The following is a 19,812-nucleotide window of genomic DNA, read 5'->3' as shown; positions in this document are numbered from 1 at the left end:
CACTGACCAATTAGGAGTCAGATTTACAAATACATAAACCCAAAAGGGCATAACGGTTTAAGTTGTCGACATGTTTCTTGTCACAATAGCACCCTTTGCACGTAGGATACGTAAGAAGGTGTAATGCGTATCCACAATCAAATGTGGATTTGGAAAGTGGTCTACATACCAGCTACCTTGATAAAAGATAAAAAAAAAGTATTTGCTTCGCACTAGACCAGTGCTTTTCAACCTTTTTGAGCTCCGTTCGCACTATTTTTGTAAAATAAATTTCATTCGCACGAACTAATCAAAAATTGTTATACAAAAAGAAGATGAAGATACTTAACAACATAATGTTCCGATGTGCAACAAATTGGCTAATATAACTCAGGGTTGGGCAAACTTTTTAGCTCGCTGGCCAAATTCAATATTTGAATCCATTCGCGGGCCGCACCACAAAAAATTGGATACTAAGCCAAAATTTAATATTATTATTTTGTTATATAGTGACCGATAACATGGAAATAATATTTGTGTATTTGTATATATATAATGAAAATTTCTTGTTGAAGACCCAATGAATTGATATCATCACCACCAATGCCGCCTGAAAGCTGCGTATTTGTGTCACGCGTTCCCCTTCAAAGCCATGTTCCCATTCTTCATTCGTCGTATCGAAACAAATAACGGGGTATCCATTTCCGTGTTTGGGTGTCTGTTATTATATCAAAAATAATTAGGACAAATCTACACAGCACATCACACAGGCACAGACTTTTAGTAATCAGCAGTGTTGGGATCAAGCCACTACCTTCGAGTAACGAGTCATTTTGACTCGAGTCAAGTCAGAATTCAAGTCAAGTTGCCTTTTCGAAGCAAGATGTATGATTACGTCTCAAGTGACTCGAGTGAAGTCACGAGTCAAGTCAGAATCAAGTCAAGTTGCCTTTTCGAAGTAAGATGTATGATTACGTCTCAAGTGACTCGAGTCAAGTCAGAATTCAAGTCAAGTTGCTTTTTCGAAGTAAGATGTATGATTACGTCTCCAGTGACTCGAGTCAAGTCAAGTCATATGAAAAAGGTGACTCGAGTCATCCCAACACTGGTAATCAGCCCATGACACATAAAGAGCATGATCAGGCATATTTTGTTTAAAGCAAAACTTGAAAAGTAGATTGTTGAGATATAAGTTTATTCTAGACCAGTGGTTCTCAAGCGGGGGTCCTCAAAGCATTTTCAGGGGGTTCGCGAAGCCTCAAAATACTTGATAACCTAATTTGTATTTTTTAAATTCGGAAAATCACGAGGCAGTTTCGCTTCCTTACTAGTAAAACTCCCAGAGCTCACATCATCAGAATAACGTAAATAAAGGGATGGTTCTTTCCAATTCCAATGAATATCCGAGTGCTGTAATGGCCAATCAGTAGCGGGAAAATGAAGCGGCAAAATGATATAACACTAGCGTAATCCAAAAGAACATTTGATGAAATTGTCTCCTTCTGCAACTCGGTAGCGCAATGCGACTGCAAAAGCTGCCACGCAAATGTCCAGTGGAATATTATTATTATTATTATTATTATTCGAATAGTGGCGCCTATGACTGATCAGGTATTTTGCACCACGTACGTGATGATTGGCGTACATAAGGAAATAGAGGCAAACCGCGAGCGAATCTATAGCCCGCTCTCGTTGGACGTTCATGAATATTCCAATTCCTGATGTTCCTGATATTATTTTCATGTCAATACATTCCAGGCCAACAGTTTGCGGACCCACGATCCACATAAAGCGCATGCAAAAGCGTACGCAGCCAAGGCATTGAACATCGCGGGCTTTGTGATCGGAATCGCTGCCACTGCGATTCTCCTCGTTCTGCATTTCGTCGAACGCAGAAATTATTCTTATTCGAGTTAAAATATAAACCTTTCTATTTGACGTTCGCCATAGCGAAGTTGCAGGGATTTGATTAATCTTGCACCATTGAGTGTCTGTATATATATAAAAAAGTATTGAAATATTTTAATCGCTCCCATCTTGTTACCAAGCTTACATGCAGTTAGAAGTAATGTTTGAACCTTTTTCTCGTAATTTTCAAGAGCGCTTAGTTTTCATTCACCCAACTGATTATATATATACATGATTGCAATAATAATGGCGGTCAAAGTCATTATGACTACAGTTAATAGAATGTTGAGGCTGTTTTTTTTTCTGTGGTGATGGAAATAGAAACCAGATCGTAAAATTCAACAGAATTGAAATCGAGTGAATAAATTATTATTAGTATTGGTCATGTGCTTTTACGAAACAGCATGTTGGATTGTTTGATTTCATTTGATGGCTCAAAATCTTGTGTCTTAGTCAAGAATCGTTTCATATTTTTCATTCATCGAGGCAGATCAAAGTCAGATCAAGTCATTCAGAAAACGCGACTCGAGTAATAGCAATACTGCCACATACGCGTAACATCTATGCACATTGCACATTGCACAAGAACGGAGGAAGCGCGTCAAATGAACGTCTTCGACAACCAACGATTCACACCTGCGTCAACCAATTATAGACAGGATTTATGCTTGCAAATCGTTATGTGTAGTGCTCGAAGAAATTTAACATAGATGGTAAACATAGATGTCCATCATTATTTGGTTTCTCTGTGACATAGAAGAAGATTAATTGCTTACAGCTGTGTCTTGGGCGAGTTTGTCATTCGATATGTATAAGAATAATGTGCCAGAAGATACAATTGGAAGTAGTATAAATATTTCATGGCGTCACTCCTGAATTACCGTCCATTCAATCAGACTAAGTGTAACGATTCTAAATAAGATTATAATGAAGACTTGACTATTCTATACAACAGGGTGGAAAAAATACGGCCCGCGGGCCGGATCCGGCCCGCGAAGGGCTTTTCAGGGGCCCGCAGAGAGTTTCTACCGTGAGAGTAGAATTCTAATCTGAAACTATTGACAAATTCTATTCGTCACACCATGGATCCAGGTTTGCCAACCTGCGAAAGAAGGCCATGAAACTGCACTTGTTCTGTTCGGGTCTGCATACACAAGCGAGCAAACATTAACAGGAAAAGGCTGCGTTTCCTTTTAACTGATGTCCAAGTCCAGTCTTTACTCAGGGTTTCTCCATCCGACATGCATCCAGATTCAGAGGTGGTCAGTAACGAAGTACTTCTACTTTTTCGAAGTACTCAAGTAGTTTTCCTCTACTTCTGGTACTTACTCAAGTAAATCTGATTTCCGCTACTTCTACTTCTACTTCGTAATATTTTGTGATCTACTTACTTACTTTTTGCTATTTTCAGTTTGTCAAGTAGAGGTAGTTCAATCTTCCAATCAAGAAGATAGCCTGAGGAATTTTGGGCCTGTTTTCACGGAGTATCAACATTTAATTTTCATAAAATTTTAGTAAAACTCAGAATTTTCGTCGCGCTTAGCGCGCAGTGGATTCGGGGTGACCAGTATGATTTCACGAAAGTATCGGTGAATATAATTTAGGTAGAGGGTTGGCGTGGTTCCGTTCACACCACATTGTCGCCCTTCGCCCATATCAAATAATTCATCACAGTATATATTACTCATCATAACGTTTGAAACTGATGTTTCGCAATCTAGCATTTACTTATCATATCGTAATCCAGCATGTCCATGGCGTGTCCAAATCTGGAAAAGTGGACTCTGAGTTTATTTAGTTCAAGAGCTGGTTTAGCATACCACCTTTGAAACTTCCTGGACTATAAACATGAAATACACTTTCGGCTTTTAGTAGTAGTATTTATATTTCACCTTCAATTCCCATGCAGTATCATACACTTTGAGTTATAATTAATATCAGTTCTTTTGTCTGGATAACATACATGTTGAAGTGCAAAAGCAAGTGTAGTAAGGCCTTTAATTTCTGGAAATAAAGCTACACAATATGGCATTTTTATGGTCCACCATATTTTTTATTAACGTTTACTAATCGCGCAAAGTATTATTTACAACTTCTCCGTATTGCTCTTCGACTAAACTACGGGCCTTATAATATGGGGAATGGCGCTATACCACGCTATTTTCTAAAACGTGCTGTTCGAGAAAACAGAGGATTAGTATCGCATTTTGATATCAATACTATCATTTTCATCCCATGATGTGGACGAATGCTTATGCTATCGAAAATTGGATACCTGCTGGTATGCATCAATATGAATCAAGCTCGTCGCCTATCGCATAGCTCAATTTGCACCTTTTTACAATCCGTGTGAACGAATTAGGATCGTTTTCACAACTACTTACTTACTTGAGTACTTTTAGAGTCAGTCAATTCTACTTCAAGTAGTTTTAGGTTGCTCAAAGAAGAAATACTTCTACTCGTACTTGAGTAGATTTTTTCGTCGCTACTTCTACTTCTACTTGAGTAGATATCTTGACTACTTTGACCACCTCTGGCCAGATTTCAAAGAACTGATCGACCACAGATGTCTGATTGACGTCAACAGCCATAAAAGTACATTAGGTGATTAAATTCATTTAATACTGTTTTCGGTCTCTATGCTTTAAACTAAAAGTCTACATTAAATAACAGGTATTCCTTGTATAGCTGGATCAATATGCGAATAATTTATCGATTCTGTAATCCGGCCCGCCACGAACTTCATTTTGTCACATCAGGCTCGCCGTACAATATGCACTTGGTAGGAGAATTGAAGCATTTAAAGATCAATAATTGGGTGTCTTAAATACAAATGAAAGGTGTTGTGTACGCAATTGTTTTAAATAAGTGCATTATCAACCATACCCTATCAACGTCATCATCTTGATGGATGCTTGATTTCACTTACAAAACCATGCGGATGAAATGAATACATAAAAGGCGTTTATTTATAAAGGCACTGTGGCGAGAGCTAGTTATCGCATAAGGAATAGAGTACCAACACGTCACACAAATTTACGTATAAATTCGTTCGCTTTTACAATCCAAATATGTACATGACCTAGATCCTGATGATCGTAAAGTCCAGTGGTATTGAACTAATTTGAAAAAGAATATTGCAGAGTATACTCCTAATAAAGGAAAATTACTTCCGTTTTTCGGTGTTCATGAACCAATTTTTGTTATCGTGGATATATTTAATGATAATTAGTGACAGTGCCTGCTAAATCGTGCTGGTAAGGTGATTAGTCGACGAACAAAAATCAATAGCATCGTGGCGGCGATAACGATGGTGACGCCGATGCCAACTGCAATGATGTTCAGCATCAACGCTGTGACTGCTCTCTTTTTGGCCCACCAAGGCTTCATATACTTCATAGCATTTGCCTGTAGCACATAATCGATATTATCAGTTACAGAATTATGGAAATACCTGAAAATACCCCGCTCGTCAATTTGCACGTTTTTGCAATTGGGAGTCAATGTCAGTGACTTGCTCCTAATAGTTACTAGAAACACTACACCGCTATCGGGTGGTTATAATGGGTCTTATGAACTACTCTTGATTTGCTGTCTTGAGGGATTATTTAATGGAAGTATTTCGTTCTAAAAAATTCAACATTTTTTATTAAGATGCCGGATAATGAACGTATTTTTCAATCTACTCAGAATTGCTTCGCGGGCCGGATGAAATCATCTGGCGGACCGGATGCGGCCCGCGGGCCGTATGTTTGACACCCCTGGTTTAGATGAATTCACCTCCCGACACGCCAACCAGATGTTTTGTAAGACTGATAGATATCGCTGTGCTGTTGGTCCCGCCTCACTAGATTTTCCAAAAACCAAATTTACTATTTGGGAGTTTCAGTGGGATAGGAGTAGGCCGGAAAACTGTTTCCTTACTTTCAGCACCGCTGTCTGTGGTATTAGCACCGTAGAAATAGTAGCAAGTTAGAAGAACGCACATCGTCATTCTTAATATGTCTATAATATGTCGAGGGAACAAATACCCTGTGTCTTACCATATGATATTACAACAACGCAATGAATAATATCCAATCACCTTTCGGTTCGCCAAAGCCCCACATTTACAACTACATCGTGTTTCGGGGCTACATAATATTGGGAGCCTAATAACGGTGTTGTATCAGGTAGTCGAATATAATTTGCGACCGGCATAGCTCAATCCCACTATGTTCCAGCGATCTCGTTTTAGCCCATTAGCAGGCTAAACCTGTGGCGGTGATGGAACCGAGTGAATTTATCACTCACTACCAAAACAACATGACATGCCAACACAAATTCTCGAAAATGAGTTTAATTTATGGCGATATAGGGTTCACCGTAGTTTATTTTGAATACTGTTGTTGCTAACACAGTGATGCAGCGAGTGATAGTAATAGTGTCCAGGAATTCTTCTCGCAAATGTTGAGTTCAAGATAGGGCTCATATCCATCATTCGCCTTCCTAGCCAATTTGTCTTAATCATAAAACAGTAAATTGTAACGTGCCGGTGATGATGAAATCCAGGAGCTGGTATCCTGGAATGAAGCGCGTCAGACTGGTATCAATAAACGATCGGACTACACCGGGCAAACATATTTCCCACTCCGCACCTTTGAAATTTACGAATTTATTCAAGTAGCAATGCATAATAGAATGTACTAGTAAACTGGTAAGGAAATGAGGACCTATACTATGATATACATTGTATCATATAGCCAGTATATATAATCAATATAGTCTTGATCAGTGCTTTTCAACCTGTGTGACGGTTCGCACTTGTGCGAATGAAAAAAATTGCAGTGCGAATGACGAGCATGGTGCGAACGGTGCGAATGAAAATCCCGGATGAGTGCGAACGGAAATCGTGAATAATAATTGTTAATTTTTCTAGCCTGGAATAATTCAAATAAACCTTACAGGAAGAGCAGTGTAAGTTTTGTTGTTGCGACACAATTGTAAAAATTTGTTTAACTTACGACGCACCTAGCTCTCACAAGCCGTAGTTAATTTATATTTTCGCACTCTAATTATTACGTAACCAAAGGCCTGGTTTGGAAGCTGGTGTAGTGGCAGACGTACACGTACAGCCCGTCTGAGCCTGCGGCAGGCTGGGAAAATGACGTTAAATTGACTTTCTGCTTACTTACGCTAAACAATCATCATACTTTCGTAATACCTGTTCGATTAGTGGGAGGCACGAGGATAATAGTAAATACCGTCATCACAGACTCCCATTTGCAGGTTACTGTAACGCAAATTTTACCCCTTCAAGGGTTATTGAATTATGGACTGCGAAAGGTATAATTTTGGGTCGACACGGTGCCAGAACTATTTGTTAATATGTATGTAATATTTGTTGAATTTATTGCAAAAATTCTGCGATCGTTTTTACAAATCTAAGGTCACGGTGTTGGGTACTGGAGCGAATAAGCGAGACACGCAGAAAATATGGCTTTATCATGATAATTCAGGATAAGATTTTCCCGACTGTTTTTTCTGGAAAACATGGTCTAAGACAGTTGGGATGAATTACTGTAGGGACTAGGGATGTGCAACGAGCGAGTTCGGGTCTATGAGACTTTTTCATTTCGAGGCCAACCCCTTCTGCGTCGGGTCACAGGAAGACGGAAAGTTTAGATCAACAAACCGCTGATAAAATGCAATGCCAAAACATAAGCGTCGACAAACCCTTGGCCATAAAATGACCGATACTGGATGGCCAAACCATTCGACATGGATATGCTCCATTGACGGCACGGAATCGTCCCGCTCTTGCAATCTAATTAGACCAGGGGTGGCAAACTCAACTGACGTCGCGGTCCGGATTCAACACTTCAGATCGCTCGCGGGCCGCACCCAAATTCCCCATTCCCAAACTACCTCAAAATCTATGCCTTATTTTTCATTTGCTCACTCCATTAACCAGCGTATATACACAGTAGTGTGTTACATTACATTACGGATCATAGGGATTCTATTCTAGCTGCACCTTTTATTCGCAAACGGCGGAATTGGCAATGATACCATGATTGGGCGGATTAATAAGGTTATAAGCCTATAAGGCAGTGGCTCTAACGATGGTTCAAGTTGGCATATTTCTATGCTCCCTTCGTTTTAGTGATGTATTGGCATCAACCCTGTGAATGCGTTGTAAGGAATGGAAACGCGGACGTTGGAATTTGCATCATTGTATTATATCGCGAATCGAGTTTCTCTAGAGTAGTGGTTCTCAACCTTTCTTTAGACACGCCCCTTTATGAAAGTGAAAATTTTCGCGCCCCCTTATCGTGACATCACAAAATCCAACCGGGATGCCAGCAACCCCAACAGATTGTTTGATGGCATGCAAGGTTATGACTGTTGGTAAGAGAATTTAAAAATATTAAATTCGATCTATATATAGAGAAACACGCTTGAATTGGAGGTAAATCGGGTAGAGACCCCCCAGGTTGAGAACCACTGCTCTAGAGGCTGGAGACCTCTAATATATTTTCCATGTAATATATATCAGAACAGGCATCAAGACCTGGCCATCCAAGCACTGGTAGACGGGTTTTCGTGAAATAGTTGAAATCAAAACGAGCGAAATTAGTAACCTTTTTAATGAGACACTAAATATCTTAAGATACATAGTAGCCAATTTGCTGCACATCTGAGCAAATAAATGTTGTATTTTCATCTTCTTTTTCTATAACAATTTTCGGTTAGTTTGTGCGAATGAAATTTATTTTACAAAAAAAGTGTGAAAGAAGCTCAAAAAGGTTGAAAAGCACTGGTCTTGATTATTAAATTATCAGAATAGATATGAAGAGGGCTGCGAGTTGATATTTTAGTAAGCAAAGTGGAGACATATCCCAATACTTCGTCTGAGTTTTTAGATCAAAGGATTTCCGTCATTTGAACAAGTACTGTTAATTAACTCAATACTTATTCATTCGATTCGCGAATAGCATTGCGCGATTCACGAACAGGCCGAAATAGCTAATGGCCAACGCTGGACCGATTTATTCGATCATATCGACTGCTGAAGCACCAAAATTGCGATCTTTTTAGTGATTTCCTTTCTATCGCGCGAGGCGTGAAATTGTTAAGAGTTAAGGAATCAATTTTGTCAATATTATTATTTTGTGCTATTTTGATCCTCTCTTGATTCAAGCGATCAGATATACCGGTAGAACTTATGTCTTCGGAAATTCACGGTAGTTTGTGCATGCTTGCATTTGCGCCATGACCATGGTCATGCCTCGCTGTCAAGAGTATAGTCATTGGATAGGCGTGTTAAATTCAGCCAGTTCATTTTCAACAATTTCTTTGCTGAAGCTTATTTGCTATGTCGTGAATTCAGATCATATTGATTGTAGCTACTCGAAAGATATTGGAATCGCTTACACGTAATAGCCAAACTGAAGGAGAATCTGCTTTCGTATGACTCAAGAGATATCATATTTGGGGGATCATGTTAAATACTTGAGGTCTCAAAAATCGTCCCACGTGCCAAATTTGAGAACCGCTGGTGCAAATCCAGCCCGCAAACCAAATGAAGTCTGACATGCATTTGGCCGAGTAATATTGTAACAAATGTATCAATTCGATACATGTTTATAAATGGCATACCGATATACTTTGCATCCCATTGTACTCATGCATTCATAATGCATCACAGAGATAAGTACGCTTGTATTGCAACCTTCGCTACGCCTATATGCATGAACTGAGCAGTTCCTGTAATTGCAGCTCTCAAGAACGCAATACCTACTAAAAGTCGGACATTCCGTTGTAATGACGTGTTGTTTGCTTTTCTTGTGGTATCCATGGTGTTTTCGACTATACCGGTGGTTCCCAACGTGGGCGATAGCACATCCAGTGGGTGATTTTGAGAAAAAGGGGGTACGAAAATAATAAAGGGGGCGATTTGGGGGCGAAAATGTACGAAGCGGGCGATAGAAGGCGAAATTTTTGCTAGGTTCAGTCAAGTATATACCTAATTATCCAGCAACCGGAACTCGGCACGAAATACGCATGGAAAACGTGTTATTCAGGAACTGCCGCAAAATTAACTAAATAAAAAGGTCAACTCGCTACAAACTATGTTCAGATACCGTGATTTTCGGGGATCGTCATGAAAGTTTACTTTTTTCAGTCAATTTACCAGCGATCCGAATCAGCTAAAAAAAATTCCCATTTATATGTTCTCTTTCTCGTATGGAAAACAATTATGGGCGGCGAGGGATATATATCCAGACTGATAAAGGGGCGATGAGTCGAAAAAGGCTGGGAACCATTAGACTGTTCGATGGTCATTTACACCAGGCTAGTCTTCATTGTGATTCAGTATTTGTCGACTTGTAGTACGACCCACTATACTATAGTCTTTTTAAGACACAGTTTACGGGGATCAGATGGTGAGGAGGAACGTAGACAAACCTCCAACACTTGCGAAAGGATTCTGGTGTCCTCGTCGGCCAGACTAGATCCAGCAACCTGTTGGTGTTGACGTGTCGTGTGCCAACGGTAATTAGATTTGCGACTACTACCGACTACGCCATATCGCAACCGCTCGCAAGTCACTGCTCTTGTGGAAAGTTAATCTCGACTCTTCGTTAATCGTGTCTCAAATAGACAACGATTGCATATCTAGTAAGAGTGTGGAAAATGCGCTCTGACACACATATGCAACAGTAGATAAACATTTTATCTGGACTATTCCTGCAAATAGTTTAGTCCTGGATATCGTCATTATTGTAACATTTATTCATGACTGTTTCTGCATAGATCAATCATTTTGTTGTCTAACATTGTCGTTTCGTGGATATTGAGTTCAAATAGCCCACATATCCTTGACGTGATCTTGCAATCTCGGCAGGAGGTGATATATTTTCCAGTATACACAAACATCTAGTTCAAGCCGTATAGTATTTCCAAGAGCGGCTTTAATGGTATGCGAAACGAATCAACAAGGCGTAATGCCTCGGCAACAGCAACCTGGATATACGGCATGTCCCACGCCTCCGCCCGAAGACCAGCATCCGCAAGGTTCCAACCCACCCTCACTTGTACAAGAAGTTCCTGGTGATCAGTCTCCTGTCTTGGACAAGCAACCAATGATTCAGCATTACCAAAAGCAGATGGTAAAGAAAGAACGATCTTTTTTTTTCAGTCAAACATTTAGACAGAGTTATATTAAAACGGAGCTCGGCAGATCCGTATAATTCTGATCACACAACATAAGGTAACTACCAATCGTTTATTTTTAAAACATATTAGCTATGCAGGCCTACCGTTGTTTCGTAACATAATTGCCTCTAAACTTTGACGACAGTTTTCATGTCGCTCTCCAGCAGTTTGTTAAGTGGCGTGCGGTATGGGAAGGCAAGTGAGGCAGTGCCTCAGCTATCGTCAGGATGAGTAAAGTGACATCGTCAAACCTTAAATCAATATAGCAAAAATAAGTATGATAGCGCAATTCATCATAAGCTGCTCCGATTTAATAATAACTAGTATTAGTTGAACTCTTTTGTCGCGTTGATTTCAAAAATCGAAATATTCAAAATGTCACAGAACCAGAATCTCTCAAAATCTCAAAGGAATGTGAAATTTTGCTTTGTTACATTCAGTGACATCGTGAAGAAACAATAACCACGATAGGCGGAAATGAATTTGCCTCCGTCATTGCTGGCAAATAATCCGACAATCGCAGCTTTAGTGGGCGAGTGCGTGGGTATGGGGTAGGCCTATCATGGCGCTCAGCAACCAGGGCTTTTTGCGCCAGGCATGCTTGGGAGGGTGCATAAGGGTTATATTCCCCTTCCGGTCAATATCACATAACGTATCAATGAATATACCATCATAGGATTGCTCAGTAGTACATTGAGGTCCGATGGTAGGTGTTGTAGATTGATTACACGCCCCGAGTAGGTTACCTCTTTGGGATCGGTAACGCGTGCATGTAAACAAGAAGTGCTTTAACGCAGTGGTTCTCAACCGTGGGTCCGCGAAGCATTTTCAGGGGTCCATAAATCCTCTAAATTTACAATATGGTTGGTATCATTCTGGTTGCATTTTGTGATATGACAATAAGGGGGACGAGACATTTTTCACTATCATAAAGAGGGGGGGAGGTGTACAAAAGTTTGAACACCACTGAACTGCATTTCACATGTACAGTGACTTAGTCTACACCGATTTCTTGATGATTTGAAATCGACTCGAAAATTTGCCTCGAGTAAGTAGTGACTATTCTATCCACATTTTAGAAACGCCAAGTCAAGTCAAGTCATTTTTCAAAAGTGACTCTAGTCAAATCAAGTCGTCTGAATCAGTTGACTCGAGTCGTCCTCACACTGGTTACAACTATGGTAGAATCCGTAATCCTGAAATTGTTGGTGTCAATACATAACCTACATCTGTTGTTTATTCATATGTTCCAAGGCATGAATGTTCCGACATTCCTATTTTATTTCAGGTAGGTGACCGACCTCATCGACCAGTGCCAGACTACTTGTTGTTATCTATCTTCACAACGATATTCTGTTTCTACTTCCTAGGCAGACAAGCGATTACGAATGCCGGTCAGGTATAACATATAATTATTCTTCTATCGCAGCATTACATAGCGATTAGCGATTACATAATATGCTCGAGTTACCATACGTCCTTCTTATTCAGGTTTTTGAAAATGACCTCTGAGGACGCCTAAATGTCCTCCCTTTTGGCAATTCGCCCTACTTTACAGCTTTTACAGCTAAGATAACGGAGAGATTCTTGTGAAAATGGGTACAAATGACGCTAAAATTTAGTCAACCTACCAAATATTTCAGTAGTAAATGTGTCCTCCTTTTCCGATTCCAAAATATGGTAACCCTATAATATGCATAATTACCATCTATTCGTGTGTGTGAAACATTCTACTGGCCAATATATATGAGGATATGCTGATGTGAACTGTCGAAGACAAACCACTTTTAAATTTTTGTGTGACGCTTTACCTAATATTTTTTATCGTGTCTCCATAAAAGCAATATGTACTGTACTGTGGGATTGAGAGTCCGTGCTGTTGTATCATGTAGAAGCAAACCGAGTGTCGCAGCATATGTTTACCAATACTACATAAAGAAATTGAGCTACAATATAGAGGATCCGTCGAGCAAGTGCGACGCTGAAGTTATCGCGCCAGAAATGTCGCAACGGGTTGAGAAACGATGACGCGCAGCCGCGTCAGTTTGTCTTATGCAAAATTCATTTAATTGCAGCTACATTACGATGTCTTTCTGAAGAAAATGGCTGGGGCCAAATTTTGCTTGTCGATTTGCGCTTCAATTTGCGAAAATCTCATTCACTGTTACCAAATCCTTTCACGTGATCATCCCATCCTCGCTACGAATCTACGGTTCCGTTAATTATTCGCTATTACGGTTCCGGTAATCTTATTTTTGATCATCTCCGAATCCGCATCCGAGGATATGGTTCAATATGCTATGATACCTCGAATTTAATTTGAACATCTGCTCATCTTAAGCCGAGATTGGCCATGACGTCGTAAGCGACCATCTTTGAATGATTTCACATTCTCTCCACAGTTCATTCCTCACATGCAATCCATTTCTTCTTCTCGTCGTCTGGTGTGAGTGAAAGTTTCCCCAGTATCGTTTCCGGACCCTTCGTGTAACGTAAACAGAACTGAATGTTCAGTAATGAGGTCAAACTACGTTCGTTGATTCCTCACATTCCCCAGTTGTAACCCATTTTCCAATATACCCTTGCATGATGCATACAACATATCATAGGAATAGTTTTTATTGCAAACTAGAATAATAATAGAATCTAAACTAATTGAAAAAGTGTATGCCGTTACCTATTCGAAAAACAGTGAATTCCACGCAACATTTTGCTGAAAAATGAGGGGTTTTTACCCAATTCAAGTTAAATCCCAAGACATTCACGCCATTTCAAAGAACTGTGCAAACTAGTGCTGAATAAATTGTAAAGTACGGCGCATGTCAATACTCGTATTCATTATAATTCACGTGTAACATTTGCACACAAGATTCTAAATAAAATGGTGTTTTAATGATGGTTTATTAACTTTCATACAACCATTAAATATATGCATATGCACACATATTAATATTCACGGTGAATGCAAAATTGTTTAGTTGTGGCACAGATAGAGAGAGGGAGAGAGAGAGAGCGAGAGAGAGAGAGAGAGTTCCTAATACTCACTGTACAATTAACGTGGAAGTATTTATTTCGAAATATCCTTCCTTTTTTCATATTTTACAAGGCACTGATATTCTTATATGTATGAATCATTCAAACACGTTATATATCCCATCCAGTATAATTAGTACGTGAATTAAAACAATAGAAGTGTAGCTCTTATCTATGAGTCAGCAAATAATTTATAAATACTACACACTACTATACTACACAATATACTGATGACAAGCACACACTATCTCGCTACTTATAAACATTGGTCCGAAATAGAATTTAGGGAGTAGTCAAATAGCATACATCTACAATCTACATGCACTACTCAAGTATTCATGAATTATAAGGACTATACTTGCACTCCTTCTCAAAGATTTGTTCAACCCAAGCGGCTCCGGTATTTACGAGGTATATTTTGGATTTTGTCAAGTGGGTAGCATGCTGCGTTTAGTTGTATTTGCATCAATTTTACAAGTGAGGTTGTCACTTACAAAACCAAGCGATCTATTTACTCTTTCACAGTATCATGGCATAATCCAAAAATTGCGACAATTTGTGATTGTATCATCAGTATTGCGTTTGTCACGAACATGCATCTTGCGATGTTCATCATCTATGCAACTCAATTTCAATTTCCAAATCATGTCCAACAAAATGCAAAACATGCTGATTTATGCGTTCCAGCAGACGCTGACTATACGTGGGAAGAACGTCAAAGCGTCTGCGTCAGCATGTCCCTAGATTTATTTATACACGCGCATCACGTGCGGTGAAAAGCTCCCCCTTGACTCATCCCTTCAAGCTTGATGCTGAGCAATTTATGTCCATAAATTCTGCCAGACATCTATTGGATAATCCAGCTTGTGTGAAAAAATCATCGAGACAACAGAATTCGCGTAGTTGAGAGGAGCCGTTCACACTTTCATTTGTGAGCCTTGAAGTAGACTATTATCAAAATACATCAGCCAAGGCTGTGTCAACGAAAGGAATTCGTGTAACATCTAAAATAGTACATTGAACGCTCTTATTCGAAATCTCATATTTTGTGATACGATTGTTGATATACATGATACAATGTTCCTTCCAATTCTCCACTACAGTTACTCACCATCACCCTTGACGAGTGTCAGCCGAAAATATTTGGGTTCATTTCAATATGAATATACTATTTAATTTAGGTAATTATTTTTATCAAAAAGCTTCAAAGCATCTTGTATACAAACGGCCCTCCCTCTCAAAAGTGGTAGAGTGCCTCTTTCTTCGATTTCGACACGCCGTGCGCTGCGGGATGAAATGCCTAGTTCAAAACATTTTGTGGAAACCCAAGACAGCGTGACGAGAGTATTTTAGCGGGAAATTGGCGATCCAAAAGCACGCACAATTAGTTTAACATGGATGATATTAAGCCACTGCATTCATGGAACGGTGTTGCAAACATTGTCGGCATATATTTTGCGCGGAGCGCGACGAAACATTTCGAGATTTGGCGGATCTTGTCCAATGTTATTTTGCAATGAAAGCTCATGGATATATAGAACTGTTGTTCTACTATATATTCATATGTCCCGGCTGCAACCGGGCCTCTGCTGTAATACCATTTTCCTTTAGCGCCCCTCGTACCGCCCTCTGAGCCAAGCGTCCCCATATTGTCACCTGAGAGTTTTTGTTCGTTTAAGAAACAAATCACCCCGTGGGAGGCGCAGGCGGCCAGGTAATGAAACACAGGTTTACTTGATTTTACGGTAACAATCTCAATAGATATACCATATGATTCATATCAGGACAGGTTGTATTTTCGGCAACGGGGGTCCGCGGAAACACGAAAAATAGTAGGTTTCTGCGCTAAAATAAGTTTCAGAAGTCCTGATTTTGAATGACTATTTTATAGGATTTTGAATGACTATTTTATTGTAATGCAATCGTGTAATAGCATTTTTATTGCACATTTTAAAATGTACCAATCAATGTAGCAGGATTCGAAACGTAGCAGAAACTATATTCTACGACGTTCATTTCCGTAATTTCTTCATACAACATTATGTCTTTTATTCATTACGTACGCCATTATTGACTACTTTCCATTTCTTCAAACGCCATTATTGAACGTAGTACAAAAGACCAATACGAGATAAACGCAAAATTTTTCTTTCAATAAACGACAACAACAATGAATAAACAATTACTTTCTCTTCAAAATTCTCTTAATATGAGCGTTTTGTTCTTCCTAACTTATGTTGCGTTGCAGGCAAATGCTATGAAGTATTCCAAGCCTCGGGAGGCATTGGAGAAAGCAAAGACAGCGTTTAAGTTGAACTTGTGTGGAATTATCACCGGCATCATTCTCTATGTCGTTTTTGCAACGCTCGTGGTTTTCTGTCCCGGATATTTCGACGGAACCAAGAAATGCAAGTCCTCCCACTAATACGAAAGTTAAATTACCGTATTGGCAGTTATTCAGAATGATTTACTCGAGTTTCCGTTATTATAATCGTCTTTTTCAAAATGATTATTATTAGAAATCGCATTTGGGTTTCCTTGTTATGTCATATTGTCATGAGGTGGGAGTCAATAATAAAAAATTGTTTCGGTGCTATTTGCAGCATATGTCATACCGAAATTACTGGAGCGAACGACTTATCATAGAAGGGTATAAACTAGGAGCAGGCAACTTCTCCTGTCGGCGGGCCGTATATGCGAAAATTGAGTACTTGGCGGGCCGGGTTCCTGAATCGATACATAAATCGCGTATTTATCCACCTATACAAGAAATACATCGTATCTATTGAAACCTTCAAGTTTGAAGTATAGAGACCAAAAAGAGTAGCCTATTTATTGGATTATTAACGCAATGTACTTCGATAGCTAGTTGAGTCAATGAGACATATGTGGTCCATCGAAGTCGTCGACAAGTTCTTTGAACTCTGGCTGCATGTCAGACGTAGAAACCCTTGGGTAAGAATGCACGTGAACGTTGGTTTGATTGCTAATGTCAATGGTCAATGGTTAAAAATGTCTGCTCGCAAATGCGTGTAGACGCGCGGTACACATTATCATGGAAGACCGGAAACAGTCTGTGGGTCACTCAAAATCCCGTCGTGGGCCGTATGTTGCCCGTCCCTGTTATGAACCATAGGGGTCACTAACGCGGTGCCGCGGGCTATACCGGTAGCCCGCGAGACCCAGATGAGTCGCCCGCGGCCGCAGTAGCAAATATTCTAACGAGAGATTTGAAAGTCGAAGCGGAGACGGGTTTCATATGAGCACTTGAGCAGCAGTTAAACATGGGTCAGTCGACCCGAAGGAACATACGAATGAAGTTTTCGATCGAAGCTTTGCTCGTCTTCGCCCACGCATAGGCTTAAAGGTTAACTATATCGACCTGAACAACTTTCGCTTATAGTGAAGAGTTGAAGTTGGGTTTGAAGTTGAAATCAGCGCCAGCTTTTGGCCTGTTGCTCGATGACTCTTTAATTCTTTATTCTGCGTTGAATACCTTAGTCGAGGTCCGACTGGGCTATTCGATCTTCGTTTCATGTTGCTACATATGATTTGCAATGGCTAGCGGAGAGGCAGTCGTAATAAAATAGCAGGAATATGAATCGGCGGACTGAGGTGTGTTGTATGTATAATTGTATATGGCTGCTCTAGTAGCCAATATCGCCAGCCTAAAGTTATGTCACTCCATATGTTTCCTGGTATAAAAATGGATATAAAGTACGCCATGACAGTTGATTGAGAAGGATCAGAACTCCGAGAGACAATTGCAAAACCTAGCTGTCGAAATCTTTCACATATCCTAGTTACGTTTTATGCTCTGACCACTTGACGAAGACCAATACGTTCGCATCAATAAAGTGAAATGATCTCTAAGCTTTCGCTGTCAACTGGCATCTAAGCCAGGTGCGGCTCGCGCGAGATTCTTTCAAGACGTAATAACAACGAGCCAAAGAAGCCAACAGTTGCAACTCCAGTACGATATTACCATTGACCTTTTTTGCTTCTGGCTTGACCACAAGAGTATAGCATTATCCTATGTTGTGTTTTGTTTCAATATAACGAGTACGTTTCAATGTAACAAGTAAACTATGACTTATGCTATTTTACGCCTGATTTGTATCCGGTTGCAAACAACAACATAATAATGCATGCTATTCTGTTTATATTTATATCCAGTAAAATCTTGTAAATGAAGTTATGTTATTATATACAGCGGCGGAGAAGCAAAAGTGTTAGGTAGACTTAGAACCCGTTGGCTGTGTTGAAATACTCTTCGGTCCAATCTATTGGTGGAGCTGAAGGAATACTCTTCGGTCCAATCTATCTGGTGGAGCTGAAGGAATACCATTCAGTTCAATCTATCCGGTGGAGCTGAAGCCTTATGTTGTCTTCGGCGCCACTCATGATTCATGAGGGCGTTCAGAAATACTGGTTGATAGCCGGCACGTCTGACATTGCAACTGAATTATGGAAAATCCTCCGGGGCGATTGTGATTACGCTGATTTCCATGCAAGGCGAGTATTCTGCTCTGCCTGTCATAGCTTTTCATGATTAACATTCATGTTTGCGAGAGAAGAGGAGAATCGTTAGGACCGGCAGCTTATATTTGGAATCGTAACTAAACGCTAAATTACCGTTCGGCTGAAAGAGTGTTAGGGTGTGTTACTATATGTCGGCACTCTGCTGGAAGATGAGCAGATTTGTTTCCTAGCCGTGTCAAACAAAACACGTTGAGACCAGGCACAAGTAGTAATCGCTAGTAAACACGTAGTAATGCATGAGTAATACATGCTTGGTTCTTATTTACAGGACTGAAGCAGGCGAGAACACCAAAATAATGAAATAAACTAATCCACACAATATTGAATTACTTGATGTCAGCTGTATGTATATGCCTGCCACTGCACACAAGACATGGGTATACTGCAATGGTAGGGTTACCATACGTCCTCTTTTAAGAGGATTTGTCCTCTCTTTTGACTTTTTCGAAAGTGTCCTCTGAGGACGCCCTTTTGTCTTCTTTTTTGAGATTTTGTCCTCTTTTTTGAAAATTTAGGTCACATTTAGAGCAAAATGCGAGTGATATGCCTTATTTTGCACAGAAGTGATGCTCCGGCGGGTATTTCGGAGTGAAAAACGGTGATTTGAGCTCTGAGCGAAAAGTTGACCTTTTTTTTTAGTCAACCATCTAGCAATGTGGAGAGAAAAACGGTATTTTGAGCTCTGAGCGGAAAGTTGACCTTTTTGTTTAGTCACCCGATCACAAAGTGGGAGAAATTCACCGATTTTTGGGAATTCTTCTCCGGTTTTGCAAGTCTCAAATTTCTGAAAAAGTGTCCTCTTTTTAGATTTCCAAAATATGGTAAGCCTATGCAGTGGTGTTAGTCGTCAGAGCAGGGCATGGTATGGTATGGAACGAAAATCTTCCATACTCCATACTTGCCTTACTCTCTCCATACCATACTTGCAATTTTCCATACCATACCAACATTGTTCCATACCATACTTGATGCATATTCCATACTTTCAAATACTTCAATATCATAAGTATAGTTCCTTTTCTAGCACCTATATTATTGATATTTCGGATGTCATTATTGCTTAAACTAGCCATGAGGCGAATCTAATTCCTGGTACTAGTTTTACAGTGTCTGTTTTGGTGAGGTTTAGTTCACGGTGGTAAGGTGTGT

At 39.8% G+C, this 19,812-nt stretch overlaps 4 protein-coding genes across 6 annotated transcripts in view; 2 read left to right on the top strand and 2 right to left on the bottom strand.

The window, feature by feature from the left end:
- Window positions 1-2,285, top strand: part of LOC145453950 (uncharacterized) — a 30,104-nt gene extending 27,819 nt beyond the window's left edge. For both annotated transcript variants that reach the window (XR_013919983.1, XM_080331916.1), the window contains one exon: window positions 1,738-2,285. Coding sequence is in view for 1 of the 2 variants with exons in the window: in XM_080331916.1 (XP_080188042.1) it covers window positions 1,738-1,896 (159 nt within the window). In the remaining variant the exon portion in view is untranslated. The remainder of the gene's footprint in view (window positions 1-1,737) is intronic.
- Window positions 1-19,812, bottom strand: part of LOC145453226 (uncharacterized) — a 555,138-nt gene that overhangs the window by 186,815 nt on the left and 348,511 nt on the right. The gene's annotated exons all lie outside the window — the stretch shown is intronic.
- Window positions 1-19,812, top strand: part of LOC145453237 (uncharacterized) — a 348,886-nt gene that overhangs the window by 144,469 nt on the left and 184,605 nt on the right. The gene's annotated exons all lie outside the window — the stretch shown is intronic.
- The window catches only part of LOC145453228 (uncharacterized), a 378,716-nt gene that overhangs the window by 303,356 nt on the left and 55,548 nt on the right, over window positions 1-19,812 (bottom strand). The gene's annotated exons all lie outside the window — the stretch shown is intronic.

The sequence above is a fragment of the Botryllus schlosseri genome, chromosome 13 (assembly GCF_051294905.1).
Source record: "Botryllus schlosseri isolate E-star chromosome 13, Bs_hap1, whole genome shotgun sequence".
NCBI lineage: Eukaryota > Metazoa > Chordata > Ascidiacea > Stolidobranchia > Styelidae > Botryllus > Botryllus schlosseri.
Note: the sequence above shows the minus strand (reverse complement) of the source record. Positions and strands in the feature narration are given on the sequence as shown.